Source organism: Cupressus sempervirens, chromosome 7 (genome assembly GCF_028749045.1).
Source record: "Cupressus sempervirens isolate cs-2001-9-10 chromosome 7, ASM2874904v1, whole genome shotgun sequence".
NCBI lineage: Eukaryota > Viridiplantae > Streptophyta > Pinopsida > Cupressales > Cupressaceae > Cupressus > Cupressus sempervirens.
Window position 1 is genome coordinate 894,408,469 of NC_143124.1, and position 23,208 is coordinate 894,431,676.

The 23,208-nt window shown below is 37.2% G+C and overlaps 1 protein-coding gene and 1 long non-coding RNA gene across 3 annotated transcripts; one reads left to right on the forward strand and one right to left on the reverse strand.

The window, feature by feature from the left end:
• Nucleotides 1-5,980: 5,980 nt before the first annotated feature.
• On the reverse strand, nucleotides 5,981-17,863 carry LOC149550379 (uncharacterized). Its single transcript, XR_016354515.1, has 2 exons — nucleotides 16,286-17,863; nucleotides 5,981-6,296 (listed from the first exon to the last, which is right to left on the reverse strand). It is a non-coding gene; the product is annotated as an uncharacterized LOC149550379 (long non-coding RNA).
• A 1,184-nt stretch (nucleotides 17,864-19,047) lies between these two features.
• Nucleotides 19,048-22,849, forward strand: LOC149550380 (uncharacterized). 2 transcript variants are annotated; one of them, XM_089793411.1, is made up of 7 exons: nucleotides 19,048-19,371; nucleotides 19,564-20,218; nucleotides 20,358-20,590; nucleotides 20,706-20,858; nucleotides 21,000-21,400; nucleotides 21,538-21,943; nucleotides 22,078-22,849. In XM_089793411.1, exons 2-7 carry the CDS (start codon nucleotides 19,596-19,598, stop codon nucleotides 22,656-22,658), a joined length of 2,397 nt encoding a protein of 798 aa, XP_089649537.1. In that variant the 5' UTR covers nucleotides 19,048-19,371; nucleotides 19,564-19,595; the 3' UTR covers nucleotides 22,659-22,849. The 2 variants fall into 2 exon arrangements, with proteins under 2 accessions (XP_089649537.1, XP_089649536.1); XM_089793410.1 differs by having other exon boundaries at nucleotides 19,048-20,218.
• Nucleotides 22,850-23,208: the final 359 nt, after the last annotated feature.

A 23,208-nucleotide genomic window follows, 5' to 3' on the forward strand; every position in this document is an offset into this window, starting at 1 on the left:
GGTTTAAAATAAGCACCTTGAACTTGGTATGCAAGGTTGGACAAGTATTTTGGCAAAGCTTGGATTCGCTAAAGGTACGACAGATAGTAACTTGTACTTAAAAGAAATTGAGAATGGTTTGCTGATAATAGTAATATTTGTTGATGACATAATATTTGGAGGCAATGATGAAGCAAGAGATAAGTTTGCTGAAGAAATGAAGAATGAGTTTGAAATGAGTATGATAGGAGAGATGAAGTTTTTTTTGGGTTTATAGATTGTGCAAAACAATTGACATTTTCATTTCACTAGCTAAGTATTTGAAAGATTTGTTGAAAAGATTTGGCTTGGAAAATTGTAAGCCTATTGGTACACCAATGATAACTGGTCACAAGTTATCTAGCAAGGACGAGACACCTATAGTTGAGCAAAAGAAGTACAGATCCATTATTAGAGGATTGCAATATTTGACTTACACCAGACCGGATATACCAAATGTAGTTGGGATTGTAGCTCGATTTCAAGCTGATCCTAAAGAGTATCATTATGTAGCAGTCAAGAGGATATTCAGATATTTGAAGGGAACATCTAACTATGGGATATGGTATGAAAAATTAAGCGATTTCACTCTATGTGCTTATACTAATGTGGATTGGGTAGGTAGTATGGATGACAGACAAGATAGTATAAGATAATAATATTAATGTCCTCAAAAAACCAACAAAGTTTATGGGACTAAGCATACAAACAAAAGAGCAGGCCAAAACAGAAGCACCAAATGGTGACTAAGAAGAACCAAAACAAGAAAGAAGACAAGAAAAGGACTAAGAGTCCTTCCTCATCACAAAGAAATCAGTAATAGAGGGGTAAACCTGTGAATGATCCATGGCCTTAGAATGCTGTGTAGAGCCGCTGTAGGACCATTGTTGCCTGGAGAGATTAGTGCAGTGTCTAACCGATCTGGAATGAGAAGTGCTAGACGGCCTTTTCAAACCTTGTGGAGGAGACGAGGGAGAGAAAAAGACAGTAATGAGCTGATCAAAAGTATGCCCCTGAGGTATAGAGGACTGCAGGGTAATCTCTCAAAGATGGGTGGCCTCCTAAAGATAAAGTGCAAGACACCGCTGATCAATATAGTTGAAGAACATTGAAAGAGAAGAACAGTCTTTGAAAAGGTAGTAAAATCTCCCTCTGATCTCATTCTTTCTTGAAGAAGGATTGGTTATTGAATTTCATAGAGCACAACTGAGGCAGAGTATGTAGCAACAACAAATAATTGTAATCAAGTCATGTGGATGAAGCAGATGCTGAAGGATATTGGGATAGAATTTTCAGAACCTATTATCATATATTGTGACAGCACAAGTACAGTAAGTATGTCTAAGAATCCTGTATTGCATTCTAAGACTAAGCATATATCTATTAAGTATCATGTCCTAAGAGAGAAGGTAGCTGAGAAAAAGATCAGATTGGAGTATTTCAGTACTAAAGATTAGATTGCATATATCTTTACAAAGCCCTAACCTAAAGATACATTTGAGTACTTGAGAGGTATGCTTGGGGTTATCCCTCTACCTACTTTAGAGTAGATGATGCAGAGATTGCATTAGTCCAATGGTATAGAGCACTATTGTTTGACTGGACTAAATGTTGATGCTTCTTGTATGGGGGAAGTATCTGTGACGAGTAGAGTCATTAAGGACTCTTGGTAATTGGTCTTGAAAAATTTCTTTGGACAGTTGAGCTAGTTGAAGATTTGGAAAAGAGGATTGACATAATGAGGCCTTTGACATTGATGTCAATTGAAAGAGAATGCATGAAAAACATCTCTTAAGTATGAATGGGGGAGATATACAACATGAAGAGTTATGATGTATGGGGGAGAAGTTGAGAGTTGTTTAGCATGTAAACAACTGATGCCAATCCTAAGTGATGCAGAATAGAGCAGTGTTCTAAAGGATTTCAGATTTGATTGATGAAGAGAATTTGAAAAGATGAGAACAACAACAACAATAGTGTATTGTTTGGTATTCTTGGAACCTAGATATTTTTCATCTATGTTGTCGTGAATGCCAAAGGGGGAGATTGTTAGCATGAATGCTGATGGTATTCCTTTGGGGGAGTATCCTAAGCATTAGAGAGCATGTGACAGTATTGATATGTTGCATTCATGACTATGTTTGTCATTATTGTCAACATAGCAGTAATTCTATGAAGACTGACAGAGTAATAGACATAGATCATAGTTGTACGGGCATCATTTTGATGATAAGGTGACGCAAGCTTAAGGACATCTTCCATGTTGTGTCCTGATGATGAGTTAAGTGCACGTAACATAAGTCAAAGCGAAACAAAAGATATTCGTGATTTATAGAGAGCAGTGTAGAAATAGAGTAGCTAAGAAGCAATTTCTGATGATTATATTTTATCTCTTAACAGAGATATAATAGGTTATGTGAAGTTATACAGCGATAGAGGACAGTCTGATGATGACATCAACGAGTGCACAAGTCCTAAAGTCGTACGTTTGAGAAGTTGTGTAGACTGTGAGCCGATAGTGCTATGTGGTTGCGAAATAATTAATTATCTTATTGTAGTCCTATTATAATTAATTGGGAAAGCCTCAAGGCTGACTCAAGGAATTGTTTTGAGGACTTGGTATAAAGGAAAGTATTTTCCTTGATTGTAAAGTGTGATCAAGTATGAAGTGTTGAAGGAAGTGCGAACAAGAGCAAAGTGTTTGGTAAATGTGAGTAGGCGATCCAAGGGATTATTGGATGCAAAATTTGTGATTCTGTATCTAGATCAGAAGCAGCAGAAGTCCGGTTGACAGGAAAGAGGAAAGGGAAGGAGAAGTACTCTTCAATTCTATTATTCTGCAAAGAATATAATAGAGATCATTTGGACAGTGGGTTCATTGGTCTTTCCCTTGAAGCTGTTTGGACAGTGGGTCCATCTTCCTTCTAGAATTGCTAACAAGGTTGGCACAACTTCTAATAGGGTTGTAATATCCTAACAGAGATTTGAAGTCTCATAACAGGGACTAATATGTACTGAATGTTTTCATAGACTCCTAATAGGGCCCATTCTCTAACAAGGAATATTTATATTAGTACATCATCTTGTGGGTACCATTCCCATTGGGGTTTTCCCTCTGATAAAGGGTTTCCCTAGTTAACATATTTGGTGTTATTGTGCATGAATATCTTGTTGTGGTTTTTGATTGTATTTCTTATATCGTTAAGATTTAATAAGGTTGATAATTGTGATATTAGTTGGATAATTGATTTAATTGGGATTTGCTAAAGCTATTGTAAATAGTAACTTTTATTTTAAGAAAATTGAGAATGGTTTACTAATTATTGAAGTATTTGTGGATGATATAATCTTTGGAGGATTTGATGAGGCAAGTGAAGCATTCACTAATGAAATGAAGGAGTTTGAGATGAGCATGATTGGTGAGATGAAGTATTTCTTGGGTCTACAGATTGTGCAAATAGTGAAAGTAATCACTTATCACAAACTAAGTACTTGAAGGACTTTTTAAAAAGATTTAGTTTGGAAAGTTGTAAACCTATTGCTACACCTATGGTAATTGGTCATAAGTTATCTAGCAAAGATGAGACACCTACTGTTGAGTACAAGTACAAATCCATAATTGGAGGTTTGCAATATTTGACTCATACAAGACCAGACATAGCTAATGCAGTTGGCATTGTTGCAAGATTTCACGTTGATCCTATAGAAGCACATTATGCAACAGTAAATAGGATTTTCAAATATCTGAAGGGTACACCTAATTTTGGGTTGTGGTATGACAGATCAAATGACTTTACTTTATGTGCATATATTGATGTGGATTGGGCATGTAGTATGAATGACAAAAAAAGTACAAGTCATGGAGTATTTTTCATAGGAGAAAGATTGGTTTCTTGGTTAAGCAAGAAACAAGATTGCATTTCATAAAGCACAACGGAAGCAGAGTATGTAGCAGCAACAAATAACTACAATTAGATTATGTGGATGGAGCGGATGTTGAAGGATATTGGAGTTGAGTTTACAAAGCTTGTTGTCATACATTGTGATAACACAAGTACAATGAGTATGTCTAAGAATCCTGTGTTACATTCTATAAGACAAAACACATAACTATTAAGTATCATGTTTTGAGAGAGAAAGTTGCAGAGGAAGAGATCGAACTAGAGTATGTTAGCAAAAAGGAGCAGATAACAAATATATCTACAAAGCCTTTGCCGAAGGATACGTTTGAGCACTTGAGAGGTATGCTTGGGGTTATGTCCCTTCCTACTTTTGAGTAGATGATGTAGAGATTGCATAAATCTAGTAGTATAAAACATTATTGTTTATCTAGAGTGGATGTTGATGCTTTCTCTATGGGGGGTATTTGTGTTTGAGTATGTCATGAAGGACTCTTGGTAGTTGGTATTTAACAGTGTCTTTGGACACTTGATAAAGATTTTTTTTGCAACAGATTAACATAAATGATGCCTTTTTCATTGATGTCAATGCGGGAGAAGATGTACATGAAGAGCATCTCATAGTACATTAAAATAAAGGAGAAGATGTATGTGATACAAGGGAGAAGATGAAGAATAGGGGAGAAGATGTAAAGAGTATTGAGGGAAGTATATCTATGGAGGAATAGTGCTGATGGAGAGTTGTTCCTAAGATTCAGATTTTATTGATGAAGAGGATTTGGAAAGATGACTACAATAGTGGAGTAGTCGCAACAAAGTGGTATGTTTGGTATTCTTGGAACTTAGATGTTTTTCATTTATATTTCCATCAATGCCAATGGGGGAGATTTTTAGCATAAATGCTGATGATAGTCTTATGGGGGAGTATCCTAGCATTGTTGGAAGCATTTGAGAGATTGATAGTATGATCATATGTTGCATGCATGGCAGTGTTTTTCATTGATGTCAATATACTAAAGATTGACATAGAAGAAGACAATGTTTGAGTTTGTATGATTCGAGGATTGAAGATGAGGTCAAGCGTAGTTGAGGACATGTTCTACAGAGTGTCCTTATTCCATGGTTAAGAGCACATGCAGAAAGTTGAAGATTGGTAACAATTATTTGAGATTTACAGAAGACAGTATACAGATAGAGTTCTTGTGAAGTGGTTTATGGTTTGGATTATATCTTTTGACAGGGATACAATCTAGTTGAGTGTAGTCAGAGTTAGAAGACATCATGATTATGCTGTCAGTGAGCCCGCAAAGTCAGAGGTCGCACATGTGAAGATTTGTGAAGATTGTGAGCTTAAAATATTATCTAATTATGAAAAGATGTAATCTAACATGTATTGTTTTATCTTAATGTCGTTGTATTGTAAATTGGGGAATCCTCAAGGCTGACTCAATAAATTATTTTGAGGACTTGGTATAAAGGAAAGTTGTTTTCCTTGTGATGATTTATGTAAGAAATGTATTGAAGTAAGAAAGCGAATTGTAAGTGCAAGTTATATGCAAGTAAGCGATCTAAGGGATTTGTGTAATGCGAGTTTGCAGATTTAGTATTGAGATCTAAGTATTTGGTGCAATAGAGGCACAAGGAATGAGAAAATTATGTTTGGCAAAGAGTGCTAGTGGACAATTGATCATTTTGTATTGTTCTGATTGGAATAATATAGAGGCCACTCGAACAGTGCATTTAGTGGTCTTGACTCTGAAGCTATTTGGACAGTGTGTCCTTTTGCCTTCCACAACTCCTAACAGGGACTGATATGTACTGAATGTATTTCATTAGCACCTAACAGAGTCCATCCTCTTACAGGGAACTTATCTATTAGTACATCTTTTTTTGGCTACCATCCCCACCGGGGATTTCTATTTGATCAAGGGTTTCTCTAGTTAACAAATTTGGTGTTATTGTGTATGGTTATTGTTATTGATTTCTCACTCATGTTAAAGTTCAGTTCTAAATATTGTACAGGTGAAAATAAGGTACATATTTATTACTTTCAGCTCAAGATCAAACTACTAAATCCTATTTCATTTTGAACAACAAAAGAATAGCATAACTGTTGTTTGTATTATACAATTGATATTTACAAATTTGAATGAATGGAAAATGATGAAAATAAAATCTCTCACACAATTGACCGTGAGATTAGCCCCTACCACTACTGATACATGTTCCTACTCTGCCAAAAATACATAACATAAAAGAAGAGAAAAGAGTAGAGGGTCATAGGGCACCAGTCATTGTTTGTAATGACTTGTCGTGTTGTGTTTTGTCACTTCCGCTTGATCACTGCCTTGAACCACGTCTCCTCCAAGCCTCTAAACCCTGTATTCATAAAGAAAAATGATTAGATCCAATGGGTCTAAGCAATGCCACTGTCACATTGTAATATTCTGACCCTAAAATTTCACGACAAATACTGATGTATATCCGTGTGAACAATTTTGTCAAACAGTTCGCAAAACCTCTAGAATAATCTTAATGCTGCTATACTGTCACTGAGTTGTTTGACTAAATGAACTAGGAAATGAAACAAAGAATTAAATTTATCCAACAGTTTGAAGCAAACCTAGTTTTTCTATAGCAAGCAGCTTAAATCAATACTGGAAGGAATTTTATTTCAGAACCAGTCAAAATGAAATCACATTACAAGCTATTTTTCCTTCAACTTGATGTTTAGCGTGGTCACATATACTTAATATAATATTCTGCACTTACAGCATCAGAGCAATTCCTTAAGCAAACACGAAATGAAGATTGCAGAAGAAAACGTTACAGACCTCTTGCAGTCGTGTCTGTTGTAGTAGTCAAACACCCGAACTCGCTTCCTTCTAAGACAGTGATATTATGTTATCTTTTTCAGTATGGCAGCGACTGTATATACTCTAAGATTTGTTGTTAGTAAATCACCCAGTAGGGTTTATTAAACACCAAAACTCACGTTATTTTCCACTCGACGACTGCTGTCATAGCACACGGCGATTGGAGAAGCTATTCATGTTTTTATCAAACCCGATAGCTGCAAGTCAAACAAGTTCTTTCCTAACATGGCGTTCCCTTTTCTTGCTTAAACATGGTCCGTGGATACTATGAGCTAACACTTGTCTCAAAATTTTAGCCGTGACTCCACACCATAATTTCCCATTCGAGTTTCATGAAACCCTTTTCAGCCATGAATGGTAATCCGTCTCAGCCAGTTAAATGCTCACGCGTATCACCTGTAGATTACTTTCATAGTCGACTAGATACATCTGAGGCTAGTTATGCTAATTGAAATGTCCAGACCTCCTGGCGAGCAATCATCTGTAAATAACCATTCTACTTTCCAAAAAAAATTACTAACTGAACTTACTTATCTCATGTTGTTGCTGACTTATGCCCACACCAAAGCAAATTGAAGAGAATAGAGAAAGATTGGGGCTACGTCCAAACTCCCTTAGTATTTCCAGACTTGAGGGATTTCATCCTCAACGTCTTATGCCAATCACATTTAAGAAACCAGGATTCAAAATATTTTGTTCATAAATTTCCTTGTGTTCATCCCAATGCAAACTTGTGCATTTATAACCTCGGAATGAGGGAAAAGTACCACGTGCAAAGAATGTGGGATTAAAAGTCATTTTCGTCCTGTAGTCACTTAAAGCTATTTATAAAGTAAATAACTTTAAAACATTAAAGTGACTTTACTTTGCACCTTTAATAAAGTCCTCAAATATATTAAATTAAATTCCCCTTTTGTGACTGGATAGCATCCTGCCTAAAGTCGATATTAATCTATCCGGATGTGGAGATAGATTAATTCTGTCGCCCAGAACTAAAATTGAGAAGGGGACATGACAGTCCTCCCTTCCCGGGATTGCTTGCCCTCAAGCAATCTCAATGCCGGGTGCTGCAATATGGATTTGCCTTCCCAAGTGGCATCCTCATAAGGTAAGTCTTTCCACCTGATCAGATATTCTCTGATAGTCTTGTTGTGTAGCTTCCTCTCCCTGGTTTCAATCACCTCCTCTGGTACCAAAACAAGTTTACCCACTTCATCAAGTGGAGGTAAACTCTCTGATGGCACAATCTGTTGGCCCATTGCCTTCTTGAGGCACGAGACATGAAAGACGTTGTGGATCCAGCTGTCATCAGGTAACTCCAACTCATACGCGACCTCTCCTATCCTCTTGGTGATATAATAAGGTCCATACAATCTAGGCTTAAGTTTCTCAGCCCCGCTTTTCTTCAATGAGCTCTGTCTTTAAGGCTATAGCCGAAGAAAAACTCTATCTCCAACCTCAAAACTCTGCTCTGTGCGATGTTGGTCAGCATACAACTTCTGCTGATTCTGCACCTGCTGAATATTATCCCTGAGAGCTCTAAGGATATCTTGTTGCTCCTCAATCCAATCTTTAGCTAATGGCACTCTACTGTCTGACAAAGCCAAATCAATAAAGGAAAGAAGCTCATAGCCATAGAGTGCATGGAAAGGAGTCATCTGAATAGACATATGATAGGTGGAGTTATAACAGTACTCCCCCAAATATAGCCACTTGACCCACGCTCTCTGCTGACCTGCAATGTAGTTCCTCAAGTAACCTTCCACCCACTTGTTCACTATCTCGGTCTGGCCATTAGTCTGTGGATGATAACTTGTGCTAGGAGTCAATTCTGTACCAGTCAACCTGAGAATCTCCTGCTAAAAAGTACTGAGAAATCTATTGTCTCTATCACTTACAATGGTTTTAGGTAATCCATGGAGTCTAAAAATCTCTCGAAAAAACAATTCAGCTACTTGGGAAGCCGACCAATCTGCAGATATCACGAAGAAATGCGCGTACTTGGTGAACTTGTCCACCACTACAAAGATGCAATCCCTGCCTTGGACCCTCGGCAACCCGGTGATGAAATCCATAGAAAGGCTCTCCCATCTCTGAGCTGGAATGGGGAGGGGCTGAAGTAATCTTGCTGGAAAAACCTGTTCAGACTTGTTCTACTGACAAGTTTGGCACTCTCTAATATGCTGTAACACATCATCCTTAAGCCCCTTCTAAGAGAATCTCTCTCTAATCTTCCTATAAGTTTTGAAAAACCTAGGGTGCCCTATTGTCGGTGCATCATGTGTGGCGCACATAATGTCTTTCTTAAGTTTAGAATTGGGTACTAGGTAGATTCTATCCTTATAGTATATAATATCATTCAATACCTTGTACCATTCATCCTGAATTATGCCATCCAAAATCTAACATGCATGTGCATTTTTGGAATACTCCACTAGAAGCTGTGATCTACAATCTGCTGAAATTTCAGAAGTGATGTAACAATCTAGTACTGGGGGTCTACGAGATAGAGCATCAGCAACAACATTATATTTTCCCTTGACATATTCAATGTCAAAATCATATGCTTGCATCTTGCTAACCCATTTCTGCTGTCTTTCATTCAGTTCCTTCTGTTCTAGGAAGTAATGTAAGCTATTATGATCAGTTTTAACTATAAATTTACTTCCTACCAAGTACTGCTTGAATTTTGCTAACGCATGCATTATGTCCAGCATCTCCTTATCATATGTGGAATATAATACCTTAGTGCCCCGCAGTTTTCTGCTCTCAAAAGCAATAGGGTGACGGTCTTGCATCAAAACAGCCCCTATTCCATTTCTCAATGCATCACATTCTAAAACAAAGGGCTTAGAGAAATCAGGAAGTGCTAGCATTGGGCATGAGCTCATCACCTGTTTCAGCTTATTAAATGCTACCATGGCGTCCTCTGTCCAAGAAAAAGCCCCTTTTCGTGTCAAATCAGTGAGGGGTGTAGTTACTTGTGAAAAACCCTTGGCAAACCGTTGATAATAGGAACATAGACCAAGGAAACCCCGCAATTCTGAAACATCCTTCGGTGGTGGCCAATCCAAAATTGCTCTAATTTTCTCCTGTGCACCTTAACTCCCTCAGCTCCAATTACATGACCCAAGTAAAGAATCTCAGTCAACCCAAATTCGCACTTAGATTCTTTTGCAAACAAAAAGTTCTCGGCTAAGATAGTAAGAACCTCATCCAAATGCTGTAAATGTTCCTCCCAAGTTCTACTGTAAATTAATATGTCATCAAAGAATACCAAAACACACTTCCTTAACTGTTTTTTAAAAATATGGTTCATGCAAGACTGGAAAGTGGTTGGTGCGTTAGTGAGCCCAAATGGCATCACCAAGAACTCGTAATGTTCGTAATGGCATCTGAAGGTTGTCTTATGCACATCTTCTTTCCGGACTCGTATTTGATGGTACCCTGAGCGAAGATCTATCTTAAAGAAGTAAACTGCCCCATGAAGCTCATCCAACAACTCATCAATGCGGGGAATCGGGTACCTGTTCTTGATAGTCCTCTTGTTCAATGCGCGGTGATCTATGCACATTCGAAGGGTGCCATCCTTCTTCTTAACCAACACTACCGAGGATGCAAAGGGACTCGAGCTGGGCCTGATATGCCCCATATCCAAAGGCTCCTTTATTGTCTTCTCTATTTCCTCCTTGTAATGCCTGGGATGATGATAAGGTGTAGTGATAACAAGTTTAGCTCCCTCCTCAAGCTCAATAATATGCTCAAATCCCCTATCTGGAGGAACCCCAGGAAGAATATCCTCAAACACTCTCTTGTGCTTATCTATAATTGATTGTATGTCACAGTGATAATGCTGTCCTATACCCTGTGTCTCCTTGGATGAGATGAAACACTGAGTAGCCCACTCTATATCCTCGTCTCTTAAAATAGCCTCCATCCTATGAGCTGAAATCACCCTGGGACTACTATTAGATATAGCTCTGAGGATCACCAATCTATCATCTGGTAAAAACTCTAGCTGCATAGTCTCGTGATCAAATGTATATCGACGGAGTGTACTCAACCATTGTCTTCCCAAAATAGCATCTAGTCTGTCCAAATCAACCACATAAAAATTAGACTCTAGAAGATAACCATCAAATTGAATCTGAAGTCCAGCTACCTTCTCTATGCACCTCAGAACTTCTCCACCAGCTACCTTAACATCAAACTCGGGTATGGCCACTACCTGTAATCCCCTCCTAGATACCATTTGTGTATTGATAAAATTATGTGAGGCTCCTGTATCTAAAAGGCAAATAATATGCTGGCCTCTAACAACCCCTTTCACCCTAAAAGGATGACATGCTGGATCACTCGAAAGGGTAGCTAAAACTAGAGGCTGTTCAGTAGGGGTTTGTTTCTTCTTATCTTTACCAGGCTGCCCCTCAACTTCCTTCTCCTCCTCGCTATCCCCACTGATATCCTCTTCCTGTGGCTCTTCCACCTCTTCCTTCTCAGAATGGACCTCAACATAGTGGATTTTGCCTTTACCCAAGCATCTGTGATCAGGAGTCCAAGGCTCCCTGCAAGTAAAACATAACTTCTCCCTCCTTAATTCATTGCGTGTCTCAAAATCCAATTTGGGGGTGTCTGTCTTTTGCTGTTTTTTATTCCCCTTATAAGAAGTGGATCCCTTATAGGATTTCTTAGGAGGTTGTGACAATGAGTTAGGTGTGTCCAAATCATGAGCAACCTTAATGGCATCATCCAAGGTGTTTGGTTTTAGGACTTTGACCAAACCTCTAAATCTGTCCTGTAATCCTTCAGTGAATAACATCACCTTGCGCTACTCGAACATATCTGGTACCATCACTGATATCCGCTGAAACTCATCTATATAGTGATCCAAAGTCCCGCTCTGCTGTAACTGGGCCAAATCCCGGTAGTAGACCTCGATATTTTTTCTGTCAAAATGGGTAATCAGCTTTGAGCTGAAAACCTCGTATGAAGTGATGAGTCCGTGATCCTGGGTAACAAGTCCATGGTGCCACCAATCATAGGCTGCCCCCTCAAGATGCATAGTGGCAAATCTAATAGCTTCTGTTTCTGTCATGGGCTAGAGTGTTAAGTAGGTGTCCAATTTATGAATCCATGCCCTGGCTGTAGTTTTATTGCCTCCATCAAAAGTGGGAAGTGTTAATTTGTTCATGGCATGTTTAAGATCCCTGTTTTGCATCCTGGGCCTTCTATCATTTTGAGGTCTCTCAACTTCCCTCTTTTGGTTCATATATTGATTAAAAGTCAAATTTTGTTTAATTGGATCTGGAAGTACATCCCACTCATCATATATAGCTATAATATTATCAGGTAACAAGGCTGGAGTTGCGGGTCGAGCCACTTCTTCAACATTATTTCCCATAAAAATAGGCATCAAGGGTCTATCTGTATTCCGAGTTGGAGTTCTTGCTGTACGGGGTGTACCTGCTATGCTACCACCCCCACTGTGATGGCTCAACGCTCTCCTATTTTCAAGAGCTAACTGCTACATGGCACCTGTGAGCTGCTATAACGCTGCAGCAATGTTATTTTGCCCTTCTCTAATGGCCCGCATGGTTTCCATTACTTCCCTATCTATTGCTTCGTCATTTCGTGCCATTGGAGAAACTAGTGCTTGTTCTCGAACCTGTTCAAATCTAGTAGTTTGTTCAACCTGTACTTTTGGCCGAAGGCTTATATCCTCATCCACTAAATAACTATCTTCCACCACAAGATGATCTGACGATTCTGTCTTTTCCAGCTGAAGATGACGGAATGTATACTGCCTTTTACTCATTCATGAACCTGCAAAAATAGTTTTCCCCACAAGCTGGCAGGGTTTGTGGCTCTGATACCACTGTAATATTCTAACCCTAAAATTTCACGACAAATATTGATGTATATCCATGTGAACAATTTTGTCAAACAGTTCACATAACTTCTAGAATAATCTTAATGTTGCTCTACTGTCATTGAGTTGTTTGACTAAACGAACTAGGAAATGAAACAAAGAATTAAATTTATCCAACAGTTTGAAGCAAACCTAGTTTGTATATAGCAAGCAGCTTAAATCAATACTGGAAGGAATTTTATTTCAGAACCAGTCAAAATGAAATCACATTACAAGCTATTTTTCCTTTAACTTAGTGTTTAGTGTGGTCACATATACTTAATATAATATTTTGCACTTACAGCATCAGAGCAATTCCTTAGGCAAACACGAAATGAAGATTGCAGAAGAAAACGTTATAGACCTCTTGTAGTCATGTCTGTTGTAGTAGTCATACACCCGAACTCGCTTCCTTCTAAGACTGCGATATTATCTTTTTTAGTATGGCAGCGATTGTATATACTCTAAGATGTGTTGTTAGTAAATCACCCAGCAGGGTTTATTAAACACCAAAACTCACGTTATTTTCCACTCCGCGACTGCTGTCATAGCACACAGCGACTGGAGAAGCTATTCACGTTTTTATCAAACCCGAGAGCTGCAAGTCGAACAAGTTCTTTCCTAACTCGGGGTTCCCTATGCCTGCTTAAATGTGGTCCCTGGATACTATGAGCTGACGCCTATCTCAGAATTTTAGCTGACTCCACACCACTAATTTTTCATTCGGGTTTCATGAAACCCTTTTCAGACGTGAATGGTAATCCATCTCAGCCAGTTAAATGCTCGCGCGTATCACCTGTAGATTACTTTCACAGTCGACTAGATACATCTAAGGCTAGTAATGCTTAACTGAAATGTTCAAACCTCCTGGCGAGCAATCATCTGTAAATAACCATTCTACTTTCCAAACAAAATTATTAACTGAACTTACTTCTCTCATGTTGTTGCTGACTTATGCCCACACCAAAGCAAATTGAAGAGAATAGAGGAAGATTGGGGCTACGTCCAAACTCCCTTAGTATTTCCAAACTTGAGGGGTTTCGTCCTCAACGTCTTATGCCAATCACATTTAAGCAACCAGGATTTAGAATATTTTGTTCATAAATTTCCTTGTGTGTTCATCCCAATGCAAACTTGTGCATTTATAACCTCGGAATGAGGGAAAAGTACCATGTGCAAAGAATGTGGGATTAAAAGTCATTTTCGTCCTGTAGTCACTTAAAGCTATTTATAAAGTAAATAACTTTAAAACATTAAAGTGACTTTACTCTGCACCTATAATAAATTCCTGGAATATATTAAATTAAATTTTCCTTTTGTGACTGGATAGCATCCTGCCTGAAGTCGATATTAATCTATCCAGATGTGGAGATAGATTAATTCTGTCGCCCAAAACTAAAATTGAGAAGGGGACATGACACACATCTCACTTCAACACTCATACTTCTATCATGCTTTGCATCTCCACAAAATAAGAGCATATAAAAATAGGAAAAGAGACAAACAATCATACCATAGAATGTTTTATTACTAACATGTTTGCTTATTGTGCAGCATCCTATATCTAATAAGTACGTGGATATAAGCGTAGGCTCCCACGAAAGTTATTGAGCCTTGCATACTCATTAGAGACATGACTAATGCAACTGATCCATAATAGAATGATAGAAGTATTAAAGGGACGTATTTATTTATTAAACCTTTTACTTCTACAACAAGATATGCTTCAACAAGTTCAGTTTCAGAAGATAAAGCATTAAAGGGACAAAATTACATTTTTTGATTATTTTGAAACCTTTTGTTTTAAAATATAAACAAGTGTGAGAAGATGGCTAAGTGTAAATCTTGAATGCCAAAGAGTTTGAGAATTCATAATTACATCCAATGCTGAACTAAGAATGGGAGCAGATATTCATTCATAATATTTCTAACAGTCACATTGAAATGTCTAAGGCTCAAATAGAATAAGGATTTGCAAACAGAGTCAAGATGTATGCAAATAACTGGCTTCAATCAGTATTCATGCATTATACAAATAAAAAAAGAAAAGGCATCAGAATGAATAAAGTTAAAGCAAGTATATGGTCATTGTATATAAAAGGGCTACAAACTGCAATTACAATGAGACTGGATGTTATTTAAATCAGATATATGAATAGCAACAACAAAGTGACAAAGGAGAATGAAGTCTAAATTTATAAGGTTATTGAAAATTTAGAAGGCTTTTTGTTACCTGTTTACATGTATCTCACAGAATTTTTCAATGATTGAGCAAAGAAAGCAGATACAGAACAGAAGCAAGTACACCAGACATTTAATCGCACTCAAATGCATCATTTAGAGGATAAACACAGAGTGAATACAGTGAGATAAGATGCTGCAAGTAAAATGTTATAGATACTACAGGCAGAATGTCTACATATTGCACTACATTTGTAAGTATAAATGGAAAATTTTTAACTTATATTTGCAGGAGTAATAGTTTAGCACCAAAGGTAAAAAGCAAGTATGTGAAAAAAGTAAGGTGCCCATGGAGAGGAAATAATAGAAAACTGGAATTCTTCATAACAATCTGAATATCTGTTGATATACTTTCAATACATTTAAATGAAGAAAAGAGTTTCAACTAGAGGTCGCTGCTGCAAAATAATAGTGGAAACTGGTACTACATCTGTGCTAAAAGGAGAGCACAAAAAGATGTTTCTTATCATGACACCAACAACAAAATGACACCAACAACAAAATGTCTATATCATCAAACCCAGAAGCAAACAATGTGAGATTCTCCAGTCAGAGCAATAGGAGTAGATTCTAAACAAGGAAGAAATAGCTATTTCCATATATTCCAAATACCCAGAATGTAAAACATGAAAGAAAGCATGTGTATATTTCTTATCATGTCAAATCTACAGAAAATATGAAAACCTCAACAGATGCAAAGAGGGTAAGCATGAAAAAGAAAAGATTATTCAATTTGGGAAAGAGAGGGTATGTTTCGAGTTTTCCTGTAAGCATAAATATTCGAGGAAATATTCAGAACAGATCTGATGTTTTAACCTGAAAAGGAATGACAGCATGAAGGAAATGCAGGAAAAAGAACTGAAAATTATATGTGCCTTCATTTACCTTGCAATTTTTTGCAAATATAATGTAAGGAAATAGATTAATCCATCCATCAAATTTCAAATTTCTAGAAAATAACAGTCATCTATTACATGATATATCAGATTTTCAAAATACTCAGAAGTGAAAAGAGGAAGAAAATTTGCATCGCATTTCAAGAAAGGTAAGAAGAGTTCTAAATGCATCTCTCTGATCAAACTGAGACCAATTCCTGCAGGCTGGCAGGAAACCGCTCTGATACCACTTATGTACACTTCGACAGAGCCAATGAACAATGTTTTTGTGTTTTAAATATATTCTCTTTTTAAAAAAAAATTCCGAGTATCTAATGGATGCAAAGGAAAATACTATGACTAAACAATAACTCTGAAATCACTTTGAATATTATTGGTGGCAATAAAAAACAGAAATTTAACAAATATCATTATCTGAATTTCCAATGTTTGAATTCATAGAGAAACCTGATTTTATAGCATAACCACTGGTGCTGCTGGTTGAAAGGAGTGTCTAGAATGTATTAGAAACTACTTCTCCGTACAGCGATAGCTATGTTCAACTCCAACGCAACCCCAAGGTTCAAATGCACAATGCTGGAGTTAATCGATATCGTCCCAATTGTTAATGGCAGGCAGGAAGGATTGACGTCTGATGTCAATCTGAATCGCTGGTTGCCCATGCCAATTTCAGGGATAATTTCGAAGTGCCTTGCTGGCCGCTGCTATTGTCCAGTTCAAATGCCGTTGCTGTTTGGTGTCTAGACTGATTCCAATGCACACATTGCCAATTACTTGCCGCTGCCAATAAAACCCCAGTCAAATCTTAGTTTAGTAGCTAAGATTTGTACCACAAAATGCAGTTAACTTCCTTCAGAAATAACATCTTCTTAGCCATAGGAATCACAATAGGAGAATTCCGACAATTGTTTACTTCAGCACAATCGCCAATGAAAATCTCAGATAATTCTTCAAACCCTCAGCAGGATAATTTGAGCAAAGAAAAATATAATATTCAAGATGATCTTCCATTCTCCAAAAAGCCATATTTATAAGACAATTCGAGCCACTTAGCTTCATACACACACCTTTCACTTCAAAGCAACTTTTATAATATAATGTCTTGACACTTTATATTATAAAACACAATGATAATTAATGTGCATCAAATATTCATTAAACCCAACATTCTTCCAAATAAATATGACTTCATCAAGATGTCATTGAAAGATCAAATATCAAAGCCAAACAATCACCCTACCTGAATTGTTTACCCAAAATAGAAACTGACCAAGAGTGACTTACTAAAAATAGTAAGTCCAAAAAGAGCAATACCTCAACAAAGGCCCCCAAATCCAATCGTTGGTTCACAAGGGTTGCGATGATGACCTAACGAATCCACACTTTAGAGACCTGCTAAACCAGGGACATTACATAGGTGTAACAAACACCTTCCAGTCATGAAGTTGCTAATAGTAGAAATGAGTGCATTAAAAGCCCATGATTTCTTCCAACTATGGCGACACGAATGACAATAGATACTGGAATCAGACCTGTGGATGAAGAAAATTACATTTTAAAAAGTGGCATGCGATAATGAAGGTAAAAATAAGAAAACCTTCAGAATTAGGCACGATAAACTCCAGAAGGATGCCAAGTCAACAAAAACAAAATACTTCAGCTGCGACTTAGAATGGTGTTGAAATATAACCAAATCGAGCTCATTGGCTTAAAATCCTTCATAAGCCCCCATGGTAGCAGTTTCGACAACAAACATAAAGTCACAATACCTCCATCAAAACTCAAACATTACGAAAACAAGGAAGATTCAATCATAGTCGCAAAAGAATAGTGGCTATAGAAATGAGGGTTTGAGACTCTAGGAAAAGACTAAAACCTTTTTGGCAAATAGCTCTAGGCTTCCACGTCAACGTAAAGCAAAAGAAACACACATCCAGATACCAAAACTAGGCATAAAATCATGAATAAACTCATGTCTTGTTCCGATCATGGAGGCTAGGGTTTCAGCCCTACCTAACATCTCATTGCTCTCTGATTTCTAGACTGCTGGAATAAGCCAAATCACTTTAGCTCGAGTCTTATTGTTTCCTCAATTGGTTTTCAATACAATTTTGGGTCTGCCCAAATATTTTTGAGGGAGTTATAGTGATTTATTAATGCTGATAGGCATTCTACAATGGCAGAATGGGTGGAGTAGGGTGTGAGCGTGTTAATGTTAACATTTACTTTCTAGGTTAAATTTGACAACCATCTACATGTCAAGATTTTAATATTTATTATAAATACGGTATATTATATTTCAAAAGTTATAAATGATCCATAAAATATTTAAAAAATTATAAATTAAGAGATATAAATAATCATTTAAAAAAATTAAAAAAAACTTTAGTGTGTCCAAAAACGAGGCAAAATATTAAAAAATTAAGTGAAAAAAAAATGGAAATAAAAATATTTTTAGATGTAGTAAATTAAATTTTAATCATGCTTATAATAGATATCTATCGACATTTCTTTAGATAGATTTATTCTAGTTATACATAATTTATAACTTTGTTTATTTAAAGTTATATATTATGTTAATAAATATATTATTGTTTTGATGAGAATAAGGAAAGTTGTAATTATTATTATAATAATCAGTGCCTTATAAATTGATTATTTAACAATAAATTTTAATTCATCAAAATAGTGATTAAAAGATAACTCAAATCATTATAGGAGTTTTTTTATATATTAATGCCTAAATTTGTGGATTGAAGTTCACTTCTAATTTGAAAGCCAGTCTCCTCATATGATCAGGTCATGTTGGCATTTTTGAGTTGCCAGGTGTCTTAGTGGTCGTTTTGGACTAGGAGTCTTGATTGATGACTATTGAGTTATTCTTGGAGATTCTTGAGTTATTATTAGTGGTCATCATAGACATATAGTTGAGGCACAGTTAGAAAGACAATTGGCATCATTTTTCAGATTGGGGACTCCTATTTTGAGCAGATTTCCCTGATATCCGACCCACACTTCCTATTTTGTGGGGAAGTGGTTGAGTTTCATTGTTGTTATATCATAGTTCCAAAAATCGCCATGAAATCGCCGAAATCGCCGAAATCGCGATAAGATTCATGGCTCCCGATTTTTTTGGAATCGGAAATCGCTGGTGGCGATTTTTTCTTGTGAATCGCCTAAATCGCCAAAATCGGCGATTCATGGCAAAAATCGCCAAAATCGCCATCGTGAATCTCCAGAAATCGGCCGCGGCAGCAAGGATAGAAAGTTCAATTTTAAAAAAAAAACACATGTTTTATTTGCTTTCTAAGTTGACTTTCCTCTTTGTTATAACCCTAAAGAGCCTTCTATTTGCTTAGTATGAGTAGAAGAGAGGAAGAGTGAGAGAGAAGAAGAGAAAAGAGAATCCATAGGTTTCCAACCGGCAAGAAGGAAGAGCACCAAAGAGATCAGAAGTCCATTTGGGGAGGCCATAAATTGCATTGGGAGCATTAAGGAGTCAATATCAACACTCCTCAACTCATTTGCAAGAGGTAAGTGTTGGTTTTTTTTTTGCATGTTAGTGTAGTATGCATTTTTTGTTAAATTTTTTTAGTGTTCATTTGCAAATCTTGAATGTTTTTTATTTTTTAGTTTTACTAAATTGCAAACTAGGGTTTGTTGTTTTGTAGTTTTTGTTTATTAGTTGCAAACTTTGATTTTTTACATGAATTTTTTTATTGCAGCAGCCCTTTGCTTTCATTTTCCAATTTCCACAATGGGTAAAAAAGATGAATGCTGGAAATATAATGAAGAGTTTCCTGGGAGAACCAAATATCAAACAAAATGTATATTTTGCAAAGAAAAAATAAATTCGGGAGGTATCTATAGATTGAAATACCACATTGTTGGCATACCTGGCCATGATGTCACAGTTTGCACTCAACAAACCGTTGAGGCAAAACGATCTTGTTTAGTGGCATTAGAAAAAATTGAACAAGACAAGTTGACTAAGAAAATGCAACTTGAAGGGTTAAGAGGTATTGGCTCCCGTGCTCCCACATCCGCAACCGCATCTACATCTGCAAGTGCATCTGCATCAGCTTCCGCATCCATAGGTTGTGTTGGGGAGGGTTCTTCTAGGCCTCCTTTTCATCCTAGTGCTAGTGCTCATGTGAGTGTTAGTGGTAGTCGGTCTCATACTGAGACAGAGTCCAACACCAACCTATTGCGGCCTAGAGTGCGGAAAAGCAGAATGGATAGTTACTTTGTGCCCCGCACTACTCCTGGCTCCCAACCCACGCTTGAGGGCATGGGTTTGAACAAGGAGATTCATGATGCTGCCAGAAAAGAGATTTGCAAATTCTGGTACTTTTGCAACATTCCATTTATTGCAGCCAGGTAATTGATTCTTTTTTCTTTGTTATCTTCAAAGTTAAAGTTAAAAGTAAAAGTAAAACTTTAATTATATCTACTTGTTTTATGATTTTAGTTTTTGACATCTAAATTTCTAATCAATATCATTATCTATTTGTGACAGGACTCCTTATTGGCAGAACATGATAGATGCAGTTACCATTTGTGGTCCGGGGTTTAAAGCCCCAATTGAGGCTGAGTTGAGTGGATACCTCCTGGAGGAAATGGTTGAGGATATGAGGCATGAGCTTGAGGACAACCGAAAGGAGTGGATCGAAAAGGGTTGCACCATCATGACTGATGGTTGGACAGATAGGAGGGGAAGAACACTCCTCAATTTTCTTGTATCCTGTGGAGGTGATTGATCATTCTACTTTCCTACATACATAATTTTGAATCGTGATTGACTATTTCAAATTTTGATTTGTTGATTGCTAATAGTAATTATAATTCGTTGTTTTGTTACTTGTAGGATATACCATGTTCCTCAAATCCATTGATGCTTCTGCTCATGTAAAAAACGCCACATACTTATGTGAGGTTATTGAGGAAGTTATAGCAGAGGTGGGGGAACAACATGTGGTGCAAGTGGTGACGGATAATGTAGCAAGTTATGTTGCTGCAGGTAAACTTTTAACTTTTTAAGTTTTGAAAATAAATTTATTTGAATTTTGAACTTTTTCTAATTCTAACTTAGAATTTCTAAGTTTCCTAAGTTCTAACATGTTTGAAATTTGAATTTCTAATTATCTTAAAATTGTTGTAGGCAAACTTTTGATGGAGAGGAACCCCACCATATTTTGGTCCCCTTGTGCAGCACACTGCCTTGACCTCATGTTGGAGGAAATTGGCAAACTTGAGTGGGTCAAGTCATGTGTGGAAAGGGCAAAAAACATATGTAAGTTTATTTATAATCATTCATTTGTCCTTAGCACAATGAGGAAGTACACAGGAGACAAAGAGTTAGCTCGTCCAGGGATCACGAGGTTTGCCTCAAATTTCATCACCTTGCAGTCCTTGTTGACATCAAGGGATGATTTGAGGAGCATGTTTGTTGGGCGGGAGTGGATTTCATCTTCCTATGCTACGACCACTGCAGGGATAGATGTGGTGGATTGCATATTTGATGATGATGGTTTTTGGAAACCTGCTAGAGAAATACTTAAGGTAATTTTATTGCAATTTAACATTTAATATTTTACAGTTTACTATGCTAATTGTTTAATGATTTAGTTTTACCTTATATTATTGAATTATTCTATGTTTAAGTTATGACTCAAATTTTTGTTTTACTTTATATGTAGGCCACTGAGCCTCTTGTATCTCTCCTACGAACTGCTGATGGGGAGAAGCCCTCTATGGGCTACATATATGAGGGCATGGATAGGGCCAAGGAGGCCATTAGAGCTCAGTATGCAGGAGTGCAGGAGAAGTATGCCCCTATTTGGGACATCATTGATAGGAGATGGCAAAATCAGCTCCACAGACTCATCCATGCAGCAGCTTACTTTTTGAATTCGGCATTTCGTTTCCGTCCTGACTTCAAGGCGGATGAGGAGGTTCTCACCGGATTATATACAGTGATCCAGAGGTTGAGTACTGATGAGGATAGCAGTGCTGCAATTATTGAGCTTGATAAGTTCAATAATAAAGAAGGGCCACTTTTCTCTAGCAGGGTAGCCATAGATGCTCGGGAAACAATACAGCCAGGTAAAAATTAAATTATATATTCAATGTTCATGAATCTAGATTCTAAACTTAAAGTTGATTATGTAATTTTAGAGTTAACTTGTAATTTGTAATTTGTAAATGAGACTAATTATTTTTATTTTCCCTTATTTCAGATAGATGGTGGCAAATGTTTGGGGCCACAACCCCAAAACTTCAAAAAATTGCCATTCGTATTCTGAGTCAGCCAAGCAGCGCTTCTGGATGTGAGCACAGTTGGTCCATGTTCGAGCACATCCACTCGAAGAGGAGAAACAGGTTGACAGTGCAGAGGTTGAATGATCTTGTCTTCGTTCATTACAACCTCTGTCTTAGGATCAGACAGATTTTGGGCACTAACTCCTCTCCGATCATTTTGGAGGAGATTGATCCAGAATCAGAGTGGCTCACAGAGGTTGTAGATCCAGTCTTCACTGAGGAAGACCGTGCGTGGATTGACCAGGTGGATATAGAGGCTGAGGCAGCTAGAGCACGTTCTTCAGGCATTGGTAGACGCACACGTGCACGCACAGACATAGGCCCTAGCGACATTCGTGAGCTCATCTTATATGCGGGAGATATGGCTCGACAGTCCTTTAGGACCTACATTAGACGCCTTGCTACTAGGCAGATTGGATACTCAGAGGCTGAGGCTGAGGCTGTAGCCGAGCTTGAGGATGATGTTGAGGATGATGATGACTATGAGCCTGAGGCTTGAGCTGGAGCCTTGTTTTTATATTTTGTTTACAGATATTGATACTGAATCATTGATAGACATATGTTTCAAAGTTTCAAACTTTCATGGATCTTCATCTTAGATTCTTACATAAATTTATGATTTGATGTCTTATGGATCATCTTACATACATTCTATGATTTAAATCATTATGATCATTTGATTTCTATTTACTTCAGCTAGCCTACAATTTACATTTTAGAATCTTAGATAACATAGTTACGTATGTGATGGATTTTATGTTTCATGTTTATGTATGTTAAGTTTTAACTTCTATTTGATGATGTTATAGTGTGCTTAAGTTATATTCAATAAAGGGTGCATGAAATAAGTTTTAAATTGTTAAAATCTTTAAATTTAAAGGGTTTTTTCAAATTTGCCGATTCATTGCCGATTCATTGCCGATTCACGATTCGATTCGGCCTTGCCGATTCCGATCCGATTCCGATTCACGTTTCTTTGTGTTATATATTTCTCTTTTTGATACATAAAGGGTTCATTTTTTGGAAGGAGAACCTTTGTCATTTTAGGC